The sequence below is a fragment of the Ylistrum balloti genome, unplaced genomic scaffold (assembly GCF_031769215.1).
Source record: "Ylistrum balloti isolate Yb309-2 unplaced genomic scaffold, AGI_CSIRO_Ybal_v1 Utg369740, whole genome shotgun sequence".
NCBI classification, from domain to species: Eukaryota; Metazoa; Mollusca; class Bivalvia; order Pectinida; family Pectinidae; genus Ylistrum; species Ylistrum balloti.
The window spans coordinates 894209-921596 of NW_026781950.1; the positions used below are offsets into that span (position 1 = coordinate 894209).

The 27388-nt window shown below is 34.3% G+C and overlaps 2 protein-coding genes across 2 annotated transcripts; one reads left to right on the forward strand and one right to left on the reverse strand.

The window, feature by feature from the left end:
* LOC132543129 (arrestin domain-containing protein 3-like) lies at positions 1-17780 on the reverse strand. The gene is made up of 8 exons (XM_060206590.1): positions 17674-17780; positions 15467-15612; positions 13566-13685; positions 12874-13103; positions 7914-8096; positions 7365-7547; positions 5323-5557; positions 1-4811 (listed from the first exon to the last, which is right to left on the reverse strand). Exons 2-8 carry the CDS (start codon positions 15579-15581, stop codon positions 4678-4680), a joined length of 1200 nt encoding a protein of 399 aa, XP_060062573.1. The 5' UTR covers positions 15582-15612; positions 17674-17780; the 3' UTR covers positions 1-4677.
* Positions 17703-27388, forward strand: LOC132543130 (mitochondrial outer membrane protein SLC25A46-like). The gene is made up of 10 exons (XM_060206591.1): positions 17703-17881; positions 19376-19418; positions 21412-21472; positions 21764-21841; positions 22445-22545; positions 22727-22783; positions 23011-23068; positions 24320-24535; positions 25036-25446; positions 25911-27388. Exons 1-10 carry the CDS (start codon positions 17746-17748, stop codon positions 25929-25931), a joined length of 1182 nt encoding a protein of 393 aa, XP_060062574.1. The 5' UTR covers positions 17703-17745; the 3' UTR covers positions 25932-27388.

The window sequence follows — 27388 nt, forward strand, 5'->3', positions numbered from 1 at the left end:
TTCCATGTTTATTTCTAGTTTTTATACATTATACATATATATGTAAACAAGCGGACCACATGATTAATACCCAAGTAAGCATCCTATATATCATGGGGGTATATTACAGAGCTACTCACTCTACAAACAGTATCATACATCATCGACATGAATTCTGAGATATCACAAAGAACCTTATACCAAGCAAGGGTGAATGATGTACTCTCTTAGGAACAAATAAAGTATATAATCCTTCTATGGTAGAGAATTACCAATGGGTGTGGAGGATTAATACTAGCAGCCAGAGGGAATCATGAGGTATCAGTCTAGGACATAGAAAACTATAAGAAACATGAAAATCTGTCAAATTTCTAAACTTCATTTCACAAGCTACAACTTTTATGGAATTTTACAATTTAGATGTCAGTTACAATTTGCATTTTGACAAATAGTAATTTTTGTACATGAAATTTAAGTGCAACTAATTGGCCTTTTATATTGATTTTAATACTTAAGATAAAACATGTGCAAATTAAAACTTTACAAAGGATGTGTACAGAACCAAACTGCATGGGGCTCTCTACCTTAACAGTTAATTGGTAAATTATTGCCTGAGGGATATAGTATTATGAGAAAAAAATCAGAAATATACAACAGATGAAAAATAAACTAGATCAGGGATTTATGATATAGAGGAAACTACCTATACCTCTTTGCAATGCTATATTGAAGAAAGTCGAGTTAAATAGCCTTGCTGTGTTTTTAAACCATTTTTCTCAGTAAGTACATAACCAATTTTCTCCAAATAAACAGTAGTCAAAAGCTTAAGAATTTTCAAATCGATTGTGCTAATTTCTGTGACAAAAGACTTTTTACTTTTGAAATTCATTTAAAAAAACATGCATGTTTAAGCTATTTAAAGCTGAATACCACATTCAGCTTGAAATATGAAGACAACAATATTCAAAGAAATGGCAATGAAAAACCAAGTAATCTTCTGACTCCTGTAAAGTTAGTGACATCACTTTAATTCATCAGTATTAGTTTTGTTAAAAATGAAAAAGAGATTCACTTCTCCTTGGCCAACAAAATGGTTCTGGTCAGACCAGTCAGTGCAAAATCCCCATTTACTGTAATATGGGGCATAGGTAGATAAGATTTGATAACAGCTGTGATGGAGAAGGGATCTCAATGATGTCACGGCTCAGTGAACAACAAAACAGCTACATCCTTCACTGGGTTTAGTTTCTTAAACCTCTTTTTTCTATATCTGTAGTAAAAATAAAAATTGAAAAATATTGATCTTCTACAGCAGTTTTATCATGTTTCAAAAAACAAATCTCATGTCAGTTAAATACAGAATATGAATGAGAGTATAAAATGAACAAACACACAATAACATATGTTAAAGAACTTAAATATTCAACCAATGAGATTGATAAACATATGTAAAGATGTAAAAAATTCTTTTAACACCCCAAAAAACAAAATATTGCACAAAGTAGACCATGAATAACAACAGTACAGTGTAAAACATATATACATATTTATACCGTAAACAAACTTTCTTCTCCTGTAATTGAATTTCTTGAATTTCAATATCGAAACAATTCCTTAAAAGTCGATTCTTTTTACCAATGATAGGAATGATGAAAAATGACAAAAGTGTTTCAGTTCATTCTGGTTTGGTATTGCGCAAGTAAAAAGTCACAAAAGAAAGCTTGTTTACAGTATGCAGTTTTGTTTCCCACGGCATACTATGGAAAGTGTAAATTAAAGTGTATATTCTAGGTTAATATATCATAATACATCATGAATGCATCAGTGATTAACAAATAAAATACCATGGTACACATAAAAAGAATATTTCACTACCATATTCTAACTGTACAAATTACCTGAACAGCTCCGAAGATTCTGACAATTTAAGCTTAAAAAAATCCTAAATAATAGTTTAATTGACTCCAAAAATGGCTTCACTTTTTTCTTGTGTTTCTAAATCTCTCTAAATTGTCTTTTCCAGATCATCAAAACTTTTAAATCCTTTTACAAAAATATGCATACCTATCTATTCTGCATTAAGTCTAAATGACGGACATATTGCTAGTAACTCCCAGTCAGGGAGCAGACTTATTACAGGATGATGAAATGGCACCAGTTATTCATTGTATGGAATAGTGATAAATATTATTAGAATTATTGCTGGTTTGGGCTTATTATTGGAATAAAATACAGTACATATAATTGACTGGCCCAGACTATGTGCGGCTCTTCTTGTAAACAGGGAATCATAAGCATTATCCCTAAATGGGTAAAAAAATTGATTTATTGGAAAGAACTGACAGATCTAAATTGCCCATCTGAATACATTCCAATAACATTTCTATCACAGATACTATTTTGACGGTTACAGTGTAAAATCATATTGAAGCATGGTAGTAATCAAAATCACACCGGGTTTCCTAGCAATGAAGTATTAAAAAAGCAAAAATATTTGATTTGGAGAAAAAAAGATATCTATCTGCACTTACGTACAAAGGCACAACAACTGATTGTCAAACAGTTGATAAAATACAGATACAGTTATTAGCATTAATTTTCCATGTATCCACAATTTATCTTGATATCTTAAGCTTCAACTTTGAATACCGGGATAATTCTTTTTCAAAACAATATATTTAATACCTGAGACAATTTAATCATAAGAATATATCTTGGATAAAATTGAAAATAAAATTAAAGTGGTTTTTTATACCACCTTCTTAATTCATATGTTTTTTTTAAAAGGAAATAAGTTTTTTAGCTATTTTGAAATAAATCTTGCAAACCTCATATCATCTTGACAGATCTAAACATGGTACACATAATCTGCAGTTATAACTATGTTAAAAGATGTCCTCAAAATGCCTGTTATTGTAAATTGGATTTTTGAAGTTTTATGTTTTATCCTGAAAAATGCAAGGTGCTAGTAAGGAGAGATTTGTCAGTAATGCTAAGTCACTTAATGGTATAGCAGTTTTTCCTCATGGGCTAAGAATACAACAATATACTTAAAGATTATAATCATTTTGAAAAATTGATAATAAAACTTTTGTTTATCTACATATAGTCTTCAGGAAAGCATTTCTAATTGTATCAACTTTGGGCTGACACGTTACCTTAAACATTTTGATGGCATATTATCTTCAGTTTGTGGAGGAGTTAATTACTTCAAATATTGACAGACAACCCATTACAATGACCAACAACCCATACAACAATAGACAACTAGGTAAAAGATGATGATCAATAAAATGTTACAACAATTTATTATATCTTCACTGGTGATATACAGCGAAATATCAAACGGACACTTTTGAGAAACAGCTATCATCTTGCAAAACTGACCAATCAAAATTCCAGATACAAAATTACAAAAAGTAAAATGTAAGCAAAAGTCTATTTAATGGTGTTTTCAGTATGAAGACATAAGTAAATTTCATTGGTGTTGCTAATAATTTGGTACTGTATCTTCAAATTTGCCGTGCAATCAAGAAAGATACCAAAATGTAAGCCGAACTTGGCTAATATATTTATCATTTCTGAAGACTTAAGGACTCTTACAACTAAATCAGCCAATGACTGATTCGGATTCAGTTTCGTCTACCTACATAGAGCCCCCACCTAAAATCAGAGTTGGTAACAGATTGTGTTTACTGGGATTTCTTAATTTATAAATGGTGACAGATATCTTCATGTGTTTGGCTTTATAAAAATGTGCAGTTTTTATACATATCAGTATCTGTGGGGCAGTCTTAGACAGGTGCAAAATGTCATGGTTTTTCCTTAAGTGGGTGGTTATTTCACTTGTAAACTTCTGGTTGTTGACTTCTGAAGCAATGATAGTCTGAGATGCCATTTAACTTACCAAATTATGCCATTTGTAGCCTTTAACCAGTATGTTTCTATAAATCTAGACAGTTGTTACATGTATTGAACTTCAAATATCAATGCTATTAGCTTAAATGCTAAGTAATAACATAAAATGATTGATCCAGTTGTGCGAGTCCTTAATAGATTAATATATCCTCAATGTGTTCATCAGCTGAAAGTACATAAAATCGACAATACAGTAAGCAAAATATATGTATTACTACATCAATAAGTACATGACCCTTCACAAAATGATAAAGGTAGGAGGGCTAATTATAGGAAGTAAAGAAGTTATTTTGTTGGTGATTCTCCTGAAATAGCAAAGAATAAAGTGTATCTCCGACTGGGAAGCAAACTTTGACAGTACAGGCCACAGAAATCGATATAATATATACACACAAAGCAAAACTAATCATGGTCAGTGATGATAAATTTGATCATTTGACATTTACTATACACTGACAGTTCCATCTAATGCTTTCACAAATGCCACTAAACACCAACCAATCATTGCTGTGCTTCCATCTTATGACACAGACACAGGAAGTTAGTTGCGCTATGGCTGTCAAGACATGCACATCACAGCTTCTGGTTTCACTACAAGAGCACATTACAAATTGCTTTGGAGAGATTGATCTTTTTGAAGTACTACTACCAAAGTCACCATAGTTGATGAGCAACAATGCCTTTAATATCATCATAACTTTTCATTCCTTCTACATTGAAGAGTTCTCTATTTTCAATATCAAAAGGAATTGTGGCCCTTGTTTCCAATGCTATGAAGAATTATGATTTCTGCTTGTAATAAGGGTAGGAGGGTGTGAAATTGGTAAAATGATCTTCTGTGTCTGCGCTGTTGCTGTTTTGACGCATAATCCTGACTCGGTCTGTTGTCATACATTCCTCATAGCTTGGCGGGGCTGTGAAATACAGATATACAACATTGTCAGGTATTCCTGTCTTGTCTTGGCCAGTTACAGTCCCCTACCATTATAAATGGTCATATGATGATATTTGTCCTATGACATTATAAACTTGTCTAATCATGATACAATGTATGTCCCTTAATCACTAAGACATCACACAACACTTGTCTCTTAACATCAAAAATTTTCAGGAAAATACATGATTTCCTTCATCATATCATAAATAAATTTTAAACTTCTTAAACTTGAGTTCAGCATCATCGCTATTGCTCTATGAAACAAATTAATCCTAATGTGAAATGACTGATTGTTACTTCATGTACTGAGACGTCGTAATTGATATAAATATATAATTTCATCATTTTTAACCAGAAGACCAAAATTATATCTCTGTTACATACTGATGAGATGCCAAGCTATACATTTGCAGAGACTTTGCTTAAGTGAATGACAGCATTAATATGACCTGATTCAACTATTGACTACAGAATTAGCAGCACATTACCATCAGCAGGGTATGGGGGCTGTGAAGTGATTGGTTGAGCGGAGGCCATGTTATTCATTGGTATATTGCCAGGCTGTTGGTCAGGGTTACTACCCCAGGTTGTTTCTAAAGGCTGTCCTGGCTGAAATGGGGCAGGAGATTGGAACAATCCCTCAGGACGCAATGGGATAGTTCCAATTATGATCGGCAAATCAAAATTAATGTCCATTAAAGACCCTTCCATATCAGCAGCAAGCTGTGAAAGATAGAATGAAATGAGAAATAGCTAGTTCATGCCAAACTGAATTTCTTCCATGACTTCTTTCAGACAAATTTGATAAATAAAAAAACAATGACAAACTGGAAAAATTACCAAGTGACCAGCAGGTGCTCACAATTCTTACCACACTAAATCCTGACATTTTTATTTCAAAAGTGGTCAACCATTGACCCTTTCACCTTGACCAGTGACCACCAAAATATAATCAGGTGTAGGACTTCATGTTATGGTACCATGTCGTGAATATCAATAAAGTTGTCTAGGGTTCCTGGTTTCATGAGATATCTAAGACAACAAGCTCTGCATTTCAAACATGACAGAGTGGGACATTGACCCTTCAACCCTGACAACTGTTCAACAAAATATAATCAGCTGTAACAGTTGATAGAATGATTCCATGTAGTGAAGACTCTGGTATTAACAAAATCTGTTCAAGGGTTCATGAAATATTTACTAGTCTGATTTTTTATCTTCCACCTTCAACAAAAAATCTGGAGTAAACTAGATGTAGTGATACCATGATATACTTAAGAACTAAATCAGGGATTCATGAGATCTGTACAAAAGTTTTGAACATTGCTGTGTAATGACAAAGTGATCTATACAATTCACCCCCTCCTCATCTTCCCTTCCCTATCCCTAACCCCATGACATTTCAGCACCCCCTCCAATGCCTACACCATCTCATCTATGATAGTTCAGCAAAGTCAGTATTTGATAAATTAATAGTAATATTTAAACTGCACTTTATGCAAAATATGCATTGTATCGTTTTGTCTCATTCAAACTGTAAAGGTCATGATAACAAAACGTTCCTAGCTCATAAATCTTGATTATTTGTTCAGATGATAGAGCCAACGCCGTTCATTCAAGTTAGGTGGTTTGTAGGTTCCTCCACTCCCCAGCTGGATACCTCAGGTATGCAGGGTGATTGAGCAAGAGAGAAAATCTGAATATAAGTATCAATCACCACAGTCTGCAGAATGGTTGTTCCTTGTATTTATAAAATACCGTCTACCGGTTTCGCCCTCCCAGGCTTCTTCAGGATCTATTTATATAATACCGTCTATCGGTTTCGCCTTCCCGGGCTTCTTCATGACGTCCTGAAGAAGCCCGAGAGGGCGAAACCCGTAGACGGTATTATATAAATACACGGAACAACCACTCTGCAGACTGTTGTGATTGATACTTATATTTTGATTATTTGTTTTGTCATACAAACATTTTTGTTTTTTAAATTAATTTCTATTAATTAAGTGCTGAAGTACAACTACCTACCTTTGATCTTAGACATAAACAGCTCATCACTGTTTGAAATATCCCATAATGAGGTGAATATAAACTGGCCCTAGAGGCAACAAAAAAATTCAGTCCTTCTGGTTCCCGGTGGGGTTAGAAGACTGATAAAATAGAATATGTCTGTGAGGCATGAATGACCCTCTTCCTCCTACCCAAAGAATTTATTATTGCGAATATCTAACTTTATTAACAAATTTTATGAACCTTTCAAAATCCCCCAAAAAATTAAAATCCCAAAACTTACATGTTTTCTTCTTCTTATTGTAAATACGTGAGTAATACATTCATTCTAGTTGTGAATCCATCAATTATAAATGGATACCAGTCAGCATGCAAATTTCTTATCAAACATTATATGCCTCACAACCAATATCAAATACTGGGGACATAAAAAGAATAATGATTTATGTTACAGAAATGTATGCATTCTTATTAAAAACAAGTAATTATGTACATCATTGAATATTTTTGTGGCAGTCCTTACCTGACATGTGTACTGTATGTCAATGATCGAACATCCATACAAATAGGATGGTGGGGTTGGTAGAACAGCAAGTTGTTCACCACTCCAAACATCAGAGTGCCCTGGACCAACGGCTGGATGGGAAATCGTTGATATTACTTTATGATGCTTTGTTGTACTTCCATGTGCCCTGAACTCTGTGGTCTGAAACGGAGACCCATAAGACTTATATAGTATTTGTTTTACACATGCTTAGTGGATGTACAGGTAACTGTTCGAACAAAACGAAACAGTAAAATGTATATCTAATTTAAAATTCTGCGACTAATACTGTTTTTGTATAAAAGGAAAAAAAAATAAATATCAAAGTTATTTTTTTCTTGTATTTTACATTGCGAAATCAGAAATGTCTGTGAAATATTTCCAGGAAAAATAACACATTTTAATGAGAATATTCAATAATGTATTTATAATAATTTCTTGAATCTTACAGACCTTTATACTCAAGAAAATAGAAAAGAAAAATTAGAAAGTAGAAATTTGACAAAAACCAGGTAAACCATAATTTACCATACGCAGACTAATATTGGTATTTCGTATTGATGAAGTTCCATTATTGGTGACTTCTGCGTTGATAAATATGCTCTCCCCGGGAACATAGCCCTGTTTGTCTAAACGTATCATGCATGTTACAGGGCCTGTTTCACAGCACCAACAACATCCAGTTTTAGTGTCCTGCATCTGGGTTGGCATCTGACGATGAAAAAAAAAACAATTGACAATGCTCCTCAAACATCACTGCTACTAAGGTGTGCAGGTTTGCACGTAAGCCATTTTCCTTTCATACAGTGATGCGCAAAACTTCAACAACTTTCAGCAGAACAATATACATTCCGTGCCAAGGAGAAAAACATTATTGTATTGAAATGAGCACAAATATGGAAATGGAAATATTGCGTCAAAATGCTGTAAGGAAAAACCAGTGATATCTGAATGTTTTGATGATTAAAGCATACTTAAAGAGATGAGTTAAAAAATGAGAGAAGAAACCTCAGAACCAGAAATTTTAAAAGCTGCAAAAAAACCAAAGGGCAACAACTCTTTCCATTATTACTAATTCTCATGTAACAGTTATAAAGCTTACCATGTTTTAAGGAAATTGCTTAAATTCTGAGTGAGGAGATAAATAAAGATAAAAATACTGAAAAAAGCTAGAAGTCCAATTGGCCTGCAATGCTCACCTGGTTATATATATATATATACACCAGTAAAATACCATGCTTCTAGGCCTATGAGTTAATGAGAAGAAGCTGTTTACAGGTTTTAACAAATCTGATCCCTTGAATATAGACCAAGGAGATTTCTTTTCAGAAACTTTGTCAGGCTTCATTCTGGGAACATAACAGCCATATATCAAAATATTTGGTCCATTGGTTATTGAGGAGAAGTTGTTTAAAGAAAAAAAAGCCAACGACGGTTGACAGATGACGGACGCTGCGCCACAGTATATGCTAACTTTTGCCTTCAGGCCAGATAAGCAGATAAAAAGCAACAACATTCTAAAAATTAGAATATCAAAATGCCTTTCAGGAAAACACAATTTCCCTTCATAGTGATTAAGCCTACCAAGAAATCTGCAGTTGAAAACTGAGAGTGTCCAGACATGATTAAGATTTTGAAAACAAGTGGCAATTCTTCCAAAAAAATATACATTAAAATAACACTTCCTGTGAGGAAAACACAATTTCATGATCAGGTGATTATGCCTACCAAAATTAAAAGAGATTGGTTGAAAACATTGGCAGGAGATATATGTACAATAAACAAGAGATTCCAGAGGAATCTTGGTGCCCACCATTGTTTGATCTTTATATACCCTTTGAAAGTTAGATCTTTTCCCTTCTTATTTCTTCCCTTCTATGTTTTTGCTCTTAATGATAAGAATTTTGAAGATTCCTTTGCAGAAATAGTGATGATAATCTATACTTGCCAAATCTAAAATGGTTACCTCAAAGTCATTTTGTTTCTTGTGACCAGTCCCAAACTCAAACAGGCACAACTAGGGACCAAGAGGAACCTACACATGAAATTTGAGTAATATCTATTCAGTATTCCTCAAGAAAAAGCGATAACAAACTTTCAAAGTCAAAATCCAAGATGGCTGCCTTTCGGCTATTTTGCTTTTCTGATCAATTCCTAAATTAAATGAGCACAGCTAGGGACAATGGGGAGCTAACATAAGAAATTTGAGAGAGGTTCGTCCAGCACTTCTTAAGAAATAGCGATAACAATTTTGCAAAGTCAAAATATAAGATAGCTTACTGTCCACCTATTTTTTTTCCCTGATCAGTGACAAAATTAGATGGGCCCAACTTCATTTCATTTTTCCATTCATTTATTAACTTAAGGCTGGACGGCCCATCAGTAGAGCATGTTCATACATGTACATTACACAACAAGGCAAAAACTATGTATGCAGTGAAGAATGGAACACAAATTTAGCTTTTTAAGTTGTTTGCTTCAGAAATGTATTTACCAAGTCGACATAATTCCTTGATATTATTAACACACAAAACTTGTAGAGCTTTAGCATAGATGGTTTTTACGTATTATACTTTTACATGTTTATATGTATCACATATTAAAATGGAATGTTATTCATCTTCGACTTCAAAGTCTGAATTACAAAAAGTACAATATCTTTGAGCCCAAGTAACATTACGATATCTACCTGTCCCAATTGCAGAATGTGTAGATAAATGTAATTCTTCTGTATTGTCAAATAACACTGCACAGAAAAGTGATCTACAATATGTTTATATAAATAACACTTATGTTTGTATATGTTTGTATAAATAACACTTATATTTGTATAAATAGCTTTTAGCGAAAGAATCTAATAAAGCTCTTAACGACTGGAGTTGGTCGAAAATTCTTTGACGTATAATTGGCAAATTTTTTTTACATCAGATGCTGACCGGCTTAGCCATACAACACCTAAGCTCAAAGCAAACAATTCATTCTTAACATAATGAACCCAATTAAAGCCCCAATATATGTAACAGTCACCAAAAATTTAGTGTAGAATCACACATAATTATTGAGATATTCTCTAAGATGTAGTTAGAATTAAGTTATTCAAACAATAGTTACCATGACTTTGTGCATAAAGTATTGATATATGAGCAGTTGAAACTCGCTATTTGTAAACACACCCCCATTTTAAGCACGCCGCCATCAAAATTACGATTGTTGCCGAACCACGTCGGAAAGTTCATGACCTGATCTTGCGAGAGTTGAGGTTTCTACTTATAGAGGAAGCACATGCAGATATGTCTACGGTAAGTTTTTGTTTACAAACATTGTTTGCGAAGACTTGAGGTATTCCTGTGATAAACATTCAGTTTTTGGGAAATTATTAGAAGGAATAATTAGTTTAGAAACGATACGACGCACAATTATAACGTAAGAATTCAGAATTGGCCTGATGTATGATTGGAAAGAAAGGAAGCGACTGGTGAACGTCTGTACTGCGTCTGCCATGTTTACACACACGGAATATGCGCATGCGCAATGTCATTGCTACGAGCGGTAATGTATGAATTATTGTGGGTCCCACATTGTTTATTTTCCGATTTTTTTCCATTTTTATTTAAATTGAAAACAGTCAGTTTTATTTTCTTTAATTAAAGGAAAGTATCTGTTTTGTTACATATATTACGGGGAAAATAAGATAAAGTTTGTTTTTTCATAGTGATTTTTACGTATATTGGAGCTTTAAAGCAAGTTCCTGGGCTCCTTTCTGATAAAAAAATTTATGCTGTTTTCAAGATAAAATTATCAGAGCAAAGTAAATTAAACCAATACTTTACAATTCTATACTTCCTGATACATGTTAATGGTTATTATTATTATATTTTTAACGGCCCGTCCACACATAGAAGGTCATTAGGGCCATCGAACGGTAAAACACACAACAATCCAAAAGGATATTACCGTAAAAACCCACGTAATGTCCGCATCTGTGTAATGTCCGCACCCCTTTTTTGACACAAAAATCTGGGGAAAAAACCCACCTTCCATGTAATGTCCGCGGGTAAAAAATGCAAATTGAAGCTGCCGATTTCATTTCACGTACGCTAATGTCATAATGGCCGAGAGCATGTCGCATTGTGTATAACTTACAGGTACCATTGAAGAATTCACTTAATTGTTTATAACAACAGTTATTCTCCATAATGGTACAGTAAGCTTACCAGTATGACAAGTCCTCATTTCGATAATTGGTGTTTTGATAAGGGTTAGCCCAGCAGTGTTATAAACAGCTTGGGTCGTCTCCTCACCTCGAGTGTGAGTGAGTGACAGCGTGTGATTAGCCAATTAACGATAACTATACAGTAACATGACCCGCCCATGACCCATGGCGCCACTGACCCTACTGACCCACCATCAGACGATGAGAACGCCATTTATTACAACGACCAGACAGAGGAAGACAACTTCAATGTACATTAAACAATCCAAAGTTTGAAGTTTGAAATATACCATAATGTTACATACAGATTTCTGAACTTTGAGCAGTTTCTTACAAAAATTAAAATGTACATTCTTGATGTCAGGACCTTTAATAGATCCCCATAGTTCACAGGCATGTCACAGTATGCTACTAACATAGGTATCAAACAATTGTAACATAGTTTTATAATTAAGACTTGAATTTGAGCATCTTGAAAATAAAGCAAACATTGTTTTATGTCCCTGATCAGATAGTTGTTTCTGATTACAATTAAACTTATTGTTGTACTTAAAGAAAACAACGAAATAGGTAAATTGATCTACACAAGTGACTGTTTTACCTTCACAAAACCAAATTTCATCATTGCGAATCCTCCCACTTTTTTTGAAATACCACAATCTTAGTCTTATCAATATTTACTGTCAAATTCCACTGTTCAGAGTAACTCGCAAGCTTATCCAGCAGTTCTTGTAAACCCTCAACAGTCCCAAAATAGAATGGGCCCAACTATAGTCATAGAGAACCTACATAAGAAAATTAAGCGAGATCCAGCAAGAACTTTTCAAAAAAATAGCGATAACAAACTGCATTAAAAGAAATCCAAGATGGTCGTTTGTCCGTAATTTTGTTTTTCTGGTCAGTCCTAAAATTGATTGGTGCAATTAGGGACCAAAAGTAAACCTATTCGTGAAATTTGAGAGAGATCCATCCGGCACTTCTAAAGAAATAGGGATAACAATAAATTAGCAGGATAGATGAAGGACCGTGGATGTAGGGTGATTTGAATAGCCCACCATCTGATGATCGTAAGGTAAAAATTACGACAGACGGACGATGCAATACCATTATACATCCTGTCAAAATGGAAGTACAGAAATAAGCCAAAGATAATTTACAGTGTCATATCAAGTAAGTTGCTAAAACGAAACATGAAAGAGGCAATAAAGCATTGATATATCCTGACTTTTGTCATTTCTTTGGTTTTGTTTTTTCAAGATAAACATTCATACTGACCCTAGCCTCTGGTATGGTGTTCAGATCGAGCATGTAGATGACCGTGAAAGGATGCTGAACCCTGTAAACAGTTCCACCCTTTATCTTCACCTTGGCTTTGATCAGGTATCTAACGTAGCCAGTGCCACCCTCAAAAGAGGAGGGCAAAAGCGGAGGTAATACAAAATTGACAGGGAAGTCATAATTTCCAGGATCCATTTCCACATAATTGCCATCAGCACCCTCAGCAGCTAAGATACAAGAAAATGATTACAATAAATTAGATATTTACAAAATAAGTTGACATTCTTAGTTGAAACAGACTATAACTTTAGCTTCAAAGGATTCCCTATATAAACACCTTCCTTTCAAGTTGGCAGAGTTGGTGTTGGGGAATGAGCTGTTTCCAATATATAGACATGGACTCATAACATGACCATGTAACATAGCCACGGAAATCAATGCTCATTTATGATTTTTAATGTCCTGGACATTTAATCACCATTCTTTGTAGCAGTCTATCAATGTATCTACATTATATGGAAAAAGCAAGACCAAAATAAACTATGGATTATTTTATGAAAGAGGACTCCAGACTATATTTATCCAAATTATCAATTAAGGTTTATTGAATTTATTTCATGGAATAAAGGTCAGAAAAAACAGAAAGGATGATGGTGACCTTAAGGAGAGTGGCTGATGATATTACAAACCTTGGAATAGTGGTATCTCTGTTTTGAAGTATTGTTCAGTCTGGCTATGACTTTGTTTATTGTCCCCAGATCCAGTTGACCAACTTGTGTGAGATTCACCTTTGAACTTAGCATACACTCCTGCAAATTAACAGTATTTTTTTTTGGTTTTTAAGGGTTTTTTTAACAAGCAAAATATATACTTTTCTTTAAAATATATGTCTCTCTAAAGTTGAAAACTTTAATTACATAAAAAAATAATCTATACGTTCTGTATGTGGCCAAATTGTAATTAAAACAAGATTAATCAAAAGCTTAACTATACACACAAGTATATGTACACAATACTGTAAAATATGTCTATATAACGTCTTTTAAATGATACAACATTGCTAAATGATTATGATCATGTATGTATATATTACAACAAGAGATCCATATACATGTAACTCACCTGTATATTTTAGTTTTCATATAAACATATTTGTATTCACAATAAGTGACAGTTCAGTATTCATCAAAAGATGGGAAATGCTAAAGCTTCTACAAATTTGGTCAAAATATTTATCTTCCTAACAGAAGAGGAATGATATTTGAAAACATTTATAATTTTGGACCCTGCCTCTCTAGGATAGACAACAGATTTTGTTGTGGTAACAAAAAAAGAGTACAACTGACACTTTGATATTGTAGCAGCAAAGGAAGACAACTGGCATCATGAAGTTGTAAACAAGAGGCTCATAAGCCTTAACTGTCACCTGAGGTCACAGCATTTGAGCAGGCAGAACAGAACTGTTATATGCATACTTACAAAGTTTTAATTGTTCCAAAGTTTGAAGACTTAATTTTAAAATGGAGCTGATAACACTCTCTATTGTTGTAGTTTAGCATATTTGACCCCTGTGATCTTGAATATAAGTGAAGGTCATTCCTTTTAACCCAGCATGCTACTGACCCGATATAAGCACCCTGGGCCTTTTGGTTATTGAGAAAAAGTTGTTGACCACCAATATGAACAAACTTGGTAGCCCTTCATGCCAGCATGCTACAGGCCAAATATTTGCACTCTGCACCTTTTAGTTGCAGTAGTTATTAGAAAGAGCTCAACACATTTGACCCCCTGACCCTGAAAGTAGGTCAAGGTTATTCATTTTAACAAACGTGAAAGACCTTCACCCAGCATGCTCTACCAGCAAAATATCAGCATTCTGGGCCTTTTGGTTATTGAGACGAAATTGTTAGAACATTTTGACATATTTGATCCCTGTGACCTTGAGAGTGAGTCAACGTCATTCATTTCCACAAACTTGGTCGCCCTTCATGCCAGAAAGCTACAGGCTCCGATTGACAGAAGACAACAAAAGGCAATCACAATAGGTAATTTGAAAAACTAAAAAAAAATGGAGACAATTGACATAAAGGACAGGGAGATAACTGAAACCATGATATGATAACAGGGAGGGAGGACTATTGACATCATGATTTTGTAACTGACTGGGATTATTATGTGGTAACATACAGGAGGAACAACCGACAATGTGATGGTGTAACATACAGCGGAGACAAATGGCACAATGAATTTGTGACAGAAGGGGAGGCAATTGACACCATGACATAGTATCAGACAGAGAAGACAATTGACACTGTGATGTTGTAACATACAGGGGAGACAAATGACATCATAATGTTGTAACAGACAGGGGAGACAAATGACATCATAATGTTGTAACATACAGGGGAGACAACTGACATCATAATGTTGCAACAGACAGGGGAGACAATTGAGTCTGTGATGATGAAACATACATGGAATCCACTGAAATCCAGATGTTGTTACAGACATGGACAGCTTCCTTTTGTAACAACTAAGGGAAGACATTCTACAGTAGCTGCAACACAAAAGTAATGTCAAATATTCTAACCTTTTACACGATTTGGTATTGTAGAGTGGAATTTGACACATGCCTGTACGGTTTGTCCAGGGGAAAAAACTGCACTGGGGTTGTTCAATAAGCTGATTGATAGATTCACTACCATGATGAAAAGATAGTGTCATCAATCCAGATGGCTAAAAACAGAAAAAATGTATATAAGTCATTAAATGAAAGATCTGCTGAAAGGTAAGAGATCCCAGTGGGATGTTGGCAGCCAGCATTGTTTAATTTTTGTTTAATTTCACCTTCATATGTACTGATAACATCTTGTCTTTTAAATAGCAAGAAATTTATTGAATACATCTATCATATATATCCACCTGAACTAGAAATCAAAGATACAACACATTCTTCTACATCAGCTGCTTATCTCAATATTTCCCTAAAACAAAACCAACATGGACAGCTTTCCAACAAGCTTTAAGATAAACATGATGATTTCAATTTCCCTATTGTGAACTTTCAATTTTTGGACAGCAATATCCATGCATCTCCAACCTATGACATTTACATATCACAGTCGATTCAATATTCAACGATCTGTTCCTGTTATCACAATGTTCATGCAAGAAGTCATTAACTGACTGACAAACTCGTAACATAAGGGTACAAAAGATGCAGAATGATTATGGGGAAGTTTTATGTCGGCCATAGTGATCTCATTGAGAAATATTCTATTTCTTTGTGTGACATGAAGCTGATGCTCGTTAGTTTGCCTGTTAGTTCCGTTGTTGTATACCTTGTTCTCATTTGATAATGTGACATTACTTACTTTGATTGACCAAGCTTTACATGGCGGGGGTCGTCAATGAAGCAGAAGATGCTTACTCTTCCATAACACCTGTTCTTATTCTCCTTGTACTTTTTCAGGAGTCTCTGTGTAAATCATTCTTTTGTTCATATTTTGCCCTAGTTTTATGGAATTTGAGTTTGAAATACAATTATGTTGCCATGTTGGTATTTTCTTGATATTTTTTGTTCTTTCAAAGTTGGAACTTTTCCCTTCTTTTCTCTTTTCCATGTTTTTGCTTTTGATTACCTGGTATACGAAATTTGAAAATTCCTCTCAGAAATAGCAATAATAATTGGCCAATTTTTCTAATCAGTGCAAAATGAACTATGCCTATGTAGGAACTAAGCTAAACTTACATTTGAAATATGAGAGTGATCTATCTTGTGCTTCTCAAGAAAAAACAATAACAAGAATTGTTTAAAGATGGACAGACGACTGACGAAGGGCAATTTGATTAAAAACAATGATTATCGTTACTGTAACACAACCCAGAAATTTATCACATCAGATGCTTGACAAGCCCTGGTTTTAACTACATACATCTTTTTGAGGGCCTTAAACTCTTGTATTACAGTGCAGTCATTTTTTTGCCTTTCACCAGTTTGTGTGTGAAGACATAAAGAACGTGCAGAAATGCTAACCACTTTTATGTACACTTTGGATGCGCTGAAATACAGGCAAGCATTCTGCAAGCAGCACTATGATGGCAAAACCTGGTGTTTATTGCTTAGTGTGGCACATATACATCATAAAACATGAAGACAATATCAACAATATCAATACCAACAACAAGGATAACATAATTACCTTCCCTGTAGACCTGTGAATTGCAAGACTTCATAAAATAGTGATAACAAAAAAGGGCTTCGTCATGCATACCGCAAGAAAAGTGTTATGTATTTCTACATGCAATGATTATACAATGGAAAAACACACAATTGAGCGGAGGTCCTCTAGCTGACCTTTTCCCTTGGTGTTGCTATCCTTTCGATTTTGATATGATTAGTGCTAATTTGGTAGTATAATAACAGGTAGAGCATAAGATTTCTGTGTTTAAAACTCCTCTGTAAACGCAGATTTACTGCAAAATCATCGCTTGACACAATCAAATACAGCTCCTATGACCGGAGTTCAATGGCACTAGAATATGTCTTCATGGGAATCATATTTATCGAAATCAAAACTTATTTACCCCAATAAAAGACCGGAAGTACACCATAACACTCTTCTTCGAACGCACCTTTATTAACTTTGTTGGTAATCGTAAGGTGTTTGTGTCTATCATATACAAAAAAAAATACTCAATGCATGTTCAATCAAAAATATCATATAAATCTTGTTAATATTCAAAGTACAAATTATTTTGATGGTCATTGACATCAGTGTTTTTACTCGAACGCACCTGTCAAATGCAACACTTCCCCGCCCGACATGCAATGCTAAAGTTGCTGGTTCCTGCGTTGGAGCTATAAAAATGAGTGACCGTTCCTTTGTTCAAGAAAGGGACCTTAGACAGTCGTTCAGACACCAAGAACTGAGGCAAGAAGATGCATTTTACGGGAGAACAGGACGATCGCACCAGCAACAACAGCAAAATCGTGGACAAACAGGTTTGGAATAAAAGGGAGCTAACTCTTTCAGGGATTCGATTCAATGTCATGTGGGACGATTTGCTAATTATAAATAAAGGGTTATTAGCCGGTCGAGCAATATATCTGTTATATGTACGACATTTAGTCCAAAACTCGTATGTTTCATGATTGCCTTCTTTTATCTTTGCACTTTCCATTTGTTCGATTATTGTAAGGTGAATTACTGTTAGGCCTTAGGTTAGAAATGTAAGCAACTCCCAACAAAAATCCTGCCCACTATGCATCGTATATGATGGACTAGACTTTTGCTTGAGTTGTTAACAACGTTCCAGATACAGGTGTCTGTGTCTACAAAAAGGCTTTGGACACTCACAGTGCTTAAGTGTAATGAAATATTACACAGATCACACCATATTATATTACAGGGTATATATAAATAAAAAAAAATAGAAAAGGAATGAAAATAAAAAATAAAAAAACAAAAGCAGGGACGTATATCCCTGACAAAACCAAAAAACTAATGAATAAAAAATCACAGAAAAAATTAATAGGACTTTGAAAATATGCAGGTAATAGTATAAAGATAGGACAGTTAGTACAAGACAGTAGACAGTAGTAATTTACTTAGAGTCATGATTGTCTTGACCTGAAGTGCAGTAGCTGCAAAGTCATGTCAGAAATTATAATTTGAATTTTAAACAATAACGACATGTATTGACAAAGACCAATTTAGATGTCTGGATATAAGAAAAGATTATGTATATCTGTTTTCTGTAAAGGAGACTGCACTTCTCATATCGTCTCTAATTTTTAAGTATTTTTTGAGCTCCAGAAGTGCCATGCTAGAAAACAATAGGTAGGGGTATGTACAACCAATTACATGCTTATAAACAGGTCAAAATTAATAAATCATTGTTCATGTCAACACCAAGCAGTTTTTGAGAACTTTCATATTTATTTTTATTTTTTACCTTTTTACATTCCAATTTCAAAAGTTGGGGTTCTCTCTGAATTTGCATCTTGTTGCAACTACACTTAAAAATATCAGTTTTGACTTTTTTCTAGTGTGCTGGTAGGATTGGCATGGTTATCACTAAAAAAAGAGTGTGTTGTCATCTCCATAGTTGTATTAAAATTCAAATAAAATTTTTTTGAAAATGATATTAAAAATATCATTGATAAAATTGTTATGAAACAGGGGGCCATCTGTGGCACCCTGAGGTACTCCCTTTGTAAACAAGACACAGTCACAGAGTGACAGACTGGTGTGTAATAACAACCCACACCAATTTGTTGCTTTTATGAATTATAGACATTTACCAATATTTCTTAACAAAGCTGGATATGTAAAGACATATCCATCACACTTCATACATTTTGAAGTATTAATATTTTTTTTTCTTCATGATAAATAATTGATTGCATCATAAATTGTTATGATTGCAGATTATGGATATGAATGTTGAATGTGATATCAACAGTAGTGATATCAATAAAATTTCAATTTTCCAGAGCAAGTCCAGACATTTGCAGGATGGGCCATAGGACTTTCAAGGTTGGTGGTGTTTTTTTTATTTCAGTCAAGGTTGATTGACATTGTTTTTGGGTAGACCTCACCTATAATAAGGTATTTGGGCAGCTCTGTTTTTGTTCGGACTTTGATAATATTTAGTAACATTTGTTAGGTCATCTGACCCGAAGGGTCCGATGACCTATAGTCATCATGCTTCGTCCGTCGTCGTCCGCCGTGCGCCGTCCGTAAACTTTTCATTGACTTCTTCTCAAATACTAGAAGGTCTAGGGGGCTAATACTTGGCACAGAGGATACTGGCATGGAGCTCTACCAAGTTTGTTCAAATGAATGACCTTGACCCACTTTAAAGGTCACAGGGGTCAAATATGTTAAAATCTTTAAACAACTTCTTCTCATTAACCAAAAGGCTCAGAGTGTAGATATTGGGCCTGTGACATGCTGGGATGAAGGACTACCAGATTTGTTCAAATGAATGACCTTGACCCACTTTAAAGGTCACAGGGGTCAAATATGTTAAAATCTTTAAACAACTTCTTCTCAATAACCAAAAGGCTCAGATTGCTGATATTGTGCCTGTGGCATGCTGGGATGAAGGGCTATCAAGTTTGTTTAAATGAATGACCTTGAACAACTTTCAAGGTCACAGGGGTCAAATATGTCAAAATCTTTAAATAACTTCTTCTCAAATACTAGAATAAATACTTGGCCCATAGCATGCTGGCATGGAGCCCTACAAAGTTTGTTCAAATGAATGACCTTGGCCCACTTTCAAGGTCACAGGGGTCAAATATGTTAAAATATACAAAGGACTTCATCTCAATAAGCAAAAGTCTATGAGTGCCGATATTGGGTCTGTAGCATGCTGGGAGGAAAGGCTACCAAGTTTATTTAAATGAATGACCTTGAACAACTTTCAAGGTCGCAGGGGTCAAATATGTCAAAATCTTTAAATAACTTCTTCTCAAATACTAGAAGGCCTAGAGGGCTAATACTTGGCCCATAGCATGCTGGCATGGAGCCCTACAAAGTTTGTTCAAATGAATGACCTTGGCCCACTTTCAAGGTCACAGGGGTCAAATATGTTAAAATATACAAAGGACTTCATCTCAATAAGCAAAAGTCTATGAGTGCCGATATTGGGTCTGTAGCATGCTGGGAGGAAAGGCTACCAAGTTTATTTAAATGAATGACCTTGAACAACTTTCAAGGTCACAGGGGTCAAATATGTCAAAATCTTTAAATAACTTCTTCTCAAATACTAGAAGGCCTAGGGGGCTAATACTTGGCCCATAGCATGCTGGCATGGAGCCCTACAAAGTTTGTTCAAATGAATGACCTTGGCCCACTTTCAAGGTCACAGGGGTCAAATATGTTAAAATATACAAAGGACTTCATCTCAATAAGCAAAAGTCTATGAGTGCCGATATTGGGTCTGTAGCATGCTGGGAGGAAAGGCTACCAAGTTTATTCAAATGAATGACCTCAACCCACTTTCAAGGTCACAGGGGTCAAATATGTTAAAATATACAAACGACTTCTTCTCAACAAGCAAAAGTCCATGAGTGCTGATATTGGGCCTGTAAGATGTTTGGAGGAGAGGCTACCAAGTTTGTTCAAATGAATGACCTCAACCCACTTTCTAGGTTTGGCTTGCTTTTTGTCAGATGACCGTTAAGGCCCATGGGCCTCTTGTTTATATGGCTATATTTACAGCATTTTAAAATGTCTAGTATCTAAGTGATGACTTAACCTGTCAGTTTGATTGTTATGGCCTTTTGAAAATAAAAATTAATATACCGTAACATCTATGTATTTGATACATGCCATATACAGATAATTTGATATATTGCTATGTTTTTGACTTAAGGTGCAGTCACAACAAGGTCACATCTGAATATATGAATGTTATTCATCAGTTGTTTTTGCAAATCAAAATGCAAGATGCCGAATAATGGACTTTTGTAACAAGACTTCCGTACATATGACAAATGATGGTACTTCTTTCATTTTACAGTAGCGTGTTTGCAGAACACATCCTGTCCCATCCATGTATTGTCCTGCGTCGACAGTGTCAGGTTTGTCTCGTGGTCTAATCTAATGATCTATAATATTTTTCTGTGTCAGGAGTTTCTGGTTTGTTCCCATGTCCCAGCAAAATATTGTTTAAATGCTACCTAGCGTATAGAAAAAATATGAATACTTGATTATGTGAATTTTTGTGTGGAGAAAAAGAAAAAAACTAACCATATATCTTGTGCTCAAACTCAATGATTTTATAAATTATCTGATGAACAATTTTGAAAGCATTGTCAAAGAGAAAAAAATTACAGAATGTTTCATATTTATCATATTGAAATCATTTACAGGTTCACCACAATGCCTCTTGGTATCACCTGACGCCATTTTCCCTGTTCCATGTGATTTTAAACCTGGAGAGAACACAGGTGAGAGAATCACGTAATGATTGTGTTAAAATTTATTCTGTCACATCCCACACTGTTGATGGGGACTTTGATATGCTATTTTGATACCTAAAATAATCAAAATTAGTATGCTAGTACTTTTCACAGAAATACAAAAAAACACATGTAGATATGTTTGTAAATCACAATGTTTGGTTGGTGGTAACAACATATATTTAATAGTTAAAAGATACATGCTGGATGTATTATATTTGGTGGTAATTACAGATATAAAATGAATACTAGATACACATAGGATGTATTATGTTTTGTGCTAACTACATATAGTAAATAGTTACTAGATTCACACAGGTGCATCTATGTAGAAAAATTCTGATGATTAACTACATATATTAAATAACTACTAGATACACACAGGATGTATCATGTTTGATGGTAGCTACTTATATTAGATAGTTACTAGATCAAACAGGATATATCATGTTTTATTGTAACTACATATGTTAAACAGTTAATAGATACACACAGAATGTAGCAGGTTTTGTGGTAACTACATATATTAAATAGTTTCTAGATACACAAAAGATGCATATATGTAGAAAAAAATTCTGATGATTTTTACAGGGTCTAGGAACTCTATGGAAAGGAATAGGGAGTGTGTTTCTGGCAAAGGGAATCTTCATGGTTAGTGAAACAGCCATCAGTGAAGTCACCCCCCTTCCTAAGTAAGTACAGAGGCATTAAATGACTTTAAAACACAGGAAAAATACACGTTTTTTTTTTGTGCTGATATTATGGGACTCTCCAACTTAATCTTATCCCAGACTTAAAATATCAAAAGTAAGAGCACCCCAAAAATAACAACCTTTAAAATATATTTCTCAAAATATCTTATTTTCCTTTCAGAGAGGTATCAAAACACAGTCCACTTAAGAAGCACCTGCAACACATGGTCCTGAAAGGGTAGGCTTTGATTATGTAGTTAATTAATTAGATTAATTAATTGATAAAATCATGATACCTGAGAATTAATTACTGATACTGTAAACTGTAAATTTTGGATTCTACAGTTTGATGACTGTTATATTATTATTACTCTATTTCTAGAGACTTTATTGATGAACATGAGGTCTTTTCAGTTTGCGCTCTCCATTTTAACTGGTGTATGGATGATTGTTTGTCCTTTTCAGGCTTTCGTATATGATAGCTACACCATTCTTGGCTGCCAGTCTCCTTGAAACTGTTCAAGTAAGTTTGGTTATTACAAGCTAGAGATGATGTTTGTCAGCTGTTATCTTTGATTAAAAGTGTTGAAGCCTTCAATTTAGAGAGTAAAAAGTCATAGAGCACACATTCTCAATACTCCAGGGGTTATGATCACTTTTTCTCTCTGTGCTCTGGAACATGTTGTAGCAAAGTTGAAAGCACAAATGAAGTAATTTGATTGGTTCCAGGATAAAAAAAAAAGCACCAATCACAGGCTGATATGCTCCTTTTGAAGATTACAAAGGAGCATCAATCAATTTCAAAGCCATTACAATATAGCGTTATGTGACCTTGAAATTCATTTGATGTACATCTAAGGATCACTCACACTAGTCTTTTTGTCCTGTCCACAAGGAGTCAAACACCGAACCTTCAATTTTGCCATGACGGGTTCCAGGGGTGCAGAGATCGATAATGTTTGAATCCCCTGGGGTATTGAGGATGGCAGGCACAGAATATGAACCCATGTCACTGTATTACTTCAATTTAAAAGCAGTCTGATAGAAGTCAGTTTTCACCAGCTTCTCTTAGATACCAGTTGAATGCCAGGATAAATCTACACACATGTCCCAAGTCCTGTACACATAGGATTTTTATAGGACTTGAAGAATTAATGGAAATACTTAAATTATACATTGTGGGACCCATTAATTTTTATCAATGAAGATGAAAAAGGACCCATGAAAATATATTCTAGATTTATCACTGTGAATAAATTACATTATATTCAATTCATGTTCAAAGCCATACAGAGATAGCAGACAGACACCCTCCCAGGTTATAAAAAGATCCTGATATATCAATGTCACTTTATCTGAAAAAAAAAATGACGGTTTACTATCTCTCTTCCTCTTTGTGAGCGTACTTTTCGGTATAACCAAAACACATTATCATAGACTGAAAATGAGGCTGACCAGTGAAAACAGACACAAGTAGATCAAGTGATCCAGTTATGTCTTCCAAAATAAAATGGCTGACTATCTTTTTAGTTTGTGGTGTGGTAATCTAGCATATGAAGCAGAACTAGGATATTACCTGGTATGTATTTACTTACAGACAACAAACTCTAAAATTTCTGAAGTTTTGACTTAAGTTTCAACATTGCTGACAACATGTTTTGTCAGCCCACATCTGTTCAAACTTCTTTCATTGATAGTGTTTACCATGTCACATGTTAAGGAAATATTTTTTTATAAAATCTGGCCCTGTACTTATTTTGTTTATATATTGTAGTCCGATGTGTCTAGCGAGAGGCCTGGAACATTTGACTGCTTAATGGAAGGTGTGACCCGCGTGATGGGATGGTGGTCCCCACAAACCACACACCTCCTACCTGTCTGGAAACTAATTCTACCAACAGCCATCTTAGGCATTGCATCCTACACTATTACGCAGCTTGCTAAGTACACGGTCATCTCTACCATCAAACTTGAGGAACAGGAGTCCAGGGTAACTTATATTTGTCCTTAAATAAGTCCAGTAACTAACACATTATGTTGGACTTGAGCTTATTACAGAACAATTGTGTAGATTTTGTTGATATGTCTACTTCTAAAATGACAATACATGTATGTGTAGATGGGCTTATTACCAGACATGGGCTAACTTTTGGATAAGTACAATATTTCATTAAAAATCCTCATAAACACTCCTTTCTCATAATATAATCTTATTGTGTGTTTATCTTTAGAATTATACATACAATCTGCAACTGTTTTTATGTATACGTAAATGACATAAATTTTTTAGGATAAAATAAGATCACAAAAAAGTTAATTGAAAGAAAATTTTAAATATTTACAACTATGCTTTCATCTCTTCTTCATCTAGGTGCAAAAGATACTGTTCTATAATATACTGTCATTTCAATTTTTCACACAGCCTGTATTAAACTCTTTCTTTAAAGCTGAATGCTAATAAAAAAGTGTGTATTAATTTTCGATACATAGGCAAATTCTTCTCCGGTGGATGGACACACAGTTGCCAAAAAGATGTATGAGAATTTCTTCACAGAAATGTTAGCTAGCTTCACTGGAAATCTGCTTGCGGACATGATGACTTATCCAATGGAGACTGTAGTTCACCGATTATATCTACAGGGCACACGAACTATTATCGACAATACCGACACTGGCATGGATGTAATCCCCATCAGCACACGCTACGATGGCGTGGTTGACTGTTTTCGAGACATTGTGATTAAAGAAGGATTTTCTGGGCTTTATAAAGGTTTTGGTGCAGTGTTCCTTCAATATGTATTACATGCAGCTATTCTACGAACAGCAAAATTCCTTTTCGAGAAAATATCTAATGAATTTGGCGGTTCTAGGCATTCTCCAAGACCGCATCCTCCTACAGTGGTAAGTTTTACCCTTTATGATGTTTAACTACAAATGTGTATCAGTACTGAAATCAAATTCAGTGTTAAAGATTTACCTTATATGGAGTAAAATGTTAATTCTGTCCTATGATGTTCAAAGTTAAGACTCGCCCTCCATGTTACAAATGTATTTCAAAAATTTATCATTATGGTGTTCATTATCAAAAATTTACCACATATGGTGTTCAGTGATAAAGATTTAATGTATGTCGTGTTCATTATGAAAGATTAACCCTTTGTCATTGTTATCATTGGCTTCATATGGTGTTAGTTTTGAACATTTATCCTGAACAGTGTTTTATATTCACAATATACCTTAAATGGTATTGAGTATTCAAAAAAATTATCTCATATTATTTTCAATTGATTTTTTCCAGTATGGTAATTGGTGTGATGGGTCTTAAATTCTAATCAATATATTGTATTTCAAATGTGTTTTTTCAGCCAAAGCATCCTAATCAGTGAGGATTTCTTCGGACGGCAGGCTCTGACATGTGGGAAAAGGAAGTGTGTGTGTCTCTAAGTAATTCATTTTAAAATTAACGAAAAAATACAAACCAGAAATGTGATAATTATTATTTATGGTGATGTAAGAGACCTTGTAATAGCTGAAAGATTGGAAGACAAACTGCTCACATTGATGTATGACTTGCATTTCTACATACGCAAAGAAAAAAAACAGTATAATCGAACCTAGTTATTCTGCATGTTTGTGTAATGGATAATGGATCTTTGTCGTTTTAAATGATTTTACTTTCTGGGTGGAATCGTGATTAATGGACAGCTGTCATTGATATCCTGATTAATTTAATGGCTATTTATGTGTATTAGCTGTAACTGTTTTACGGATTCATGAAATTAACTATTTTTGTTTTTCGAATAAATCTATGATCTGTTTGTGTAGTTCAGTATTGGAAACTCTAATTTTCTGGATTTGAAGTTGAAATTAAGAAGCTTAAAGCTTCATTCTACTTCAAAACTTTCAACTGTCGACTTGAAACTCCAATAAATGAAAGGCTGCTTCCTGATCATTAGCAGATAAAAGTTAATTTCTGATAATTTTGTATGGATTTCTAGTCTGCTTTGGAGAAGCTGAATATCTCCAGTGGCTGTTTGAAGTCAACAGTATTTGATGTACATGTAAATAAACTTACGTTGTAATATAGGATAGATAAGGGTAAATTTTTGTATCTGAGAACAAATGGATAAAGAAACACCATGATCGAGGCATATTTCATCATTAAACCCAATTGTTTTTTAGTTATAAAAAAGATAATAATGTTGAAGTTCTCAACACGATATATGATTGCTGCCAAAAGGATTAAGATCTATTCACATATTCAGATTTTTTTTTTGTTTGTTCAAGGGAGGAAAATGTAAACAAGTGCTACTATATAATATACCGGTAGCTGTATTCTTCTAAAATACTGAGGTGCAGTTTTGAGAAATGGTTATCCTAACCCCAACTTAAACATTTCTGACTAAGAAAAATGTGATGTGTATTGATCGGTATATGTGTCATTCTGTTTTGTTAACTGGAAACCAGAGTGTTCAAATTGAAGTTAAAGGAAAAAATTTGTGTGAAACTTTGTCAAGAAGTCACAATAAATAGTTTCAGACTTGATTTAGTTAATGTGTGCTGAAATTTTGTTTTGTTTTTGTTTTTTTATAACACCATATTAACTGTGGAACTGCAATGTTGATCTGCAGCATATATTTTGTACAATTATTAAATTTGTGTTTCAGGTTTACCATTGCAGTTGTGTGGTTAAATTGAATTTTTTTATGATCAGCTATAATTAATTAATGTAACTGTGATTTGTAATGACATCTAGTTTCTCCTGTTTTGTTTTCTCAAAAGTATGTAATGTACTGCAATATGATTTTTTAAAGTTGATAAATAAAATTATTTTTGTTTTGTG

Excerpts from the sequence above, each read along its gene's own strand:
- LOC132543129 (XM_060206590.1), bottom strand. The coding sequence starts at position 15,581 with ATGGTAGTGAATCTATCAATCAGCTTATTGAACAACCCCAGTGCAGTT. Across the intron at positions 8,097-12,873 it reads ACACCATACCAGAGGCTAGG|ATGCCAACCCAGATGCAGGA; the intron begins GTCAGTATGAAT and ends TTTCATCGTCAG. Across the intron at positions 4,812-5,322 it reads GCCCCCATACCCTGCTGATG|CCCCGCCAAGCTATGAGGAA; the intron begins GTAATGTGCTGC and ends TGTATTTCACAG.
- LOC132543130 (XM_060206591.1), top strand. The coding sequence starts at position 17,746 with ATGAGTGACCGTTCCTTTGTTCAAGAAAGGGACCTTAGACAGTCGTTC. Across the intron at positions 17,882-19,375 it reads GCAAAATCGTGGACAAACAG|AGCAAGTCCAGACATTTGCA; the intron begins GTTTGGAATAAA and ends TCAATTTTCCAG. Across the intron at positions 21,842-22,444 it reads TAAACCTGGAGAGAACACAG|GGTCTAGGAACTCTATGGAA; the intron begins GTGAGAGAATCA and ends TGATTTTTACAG.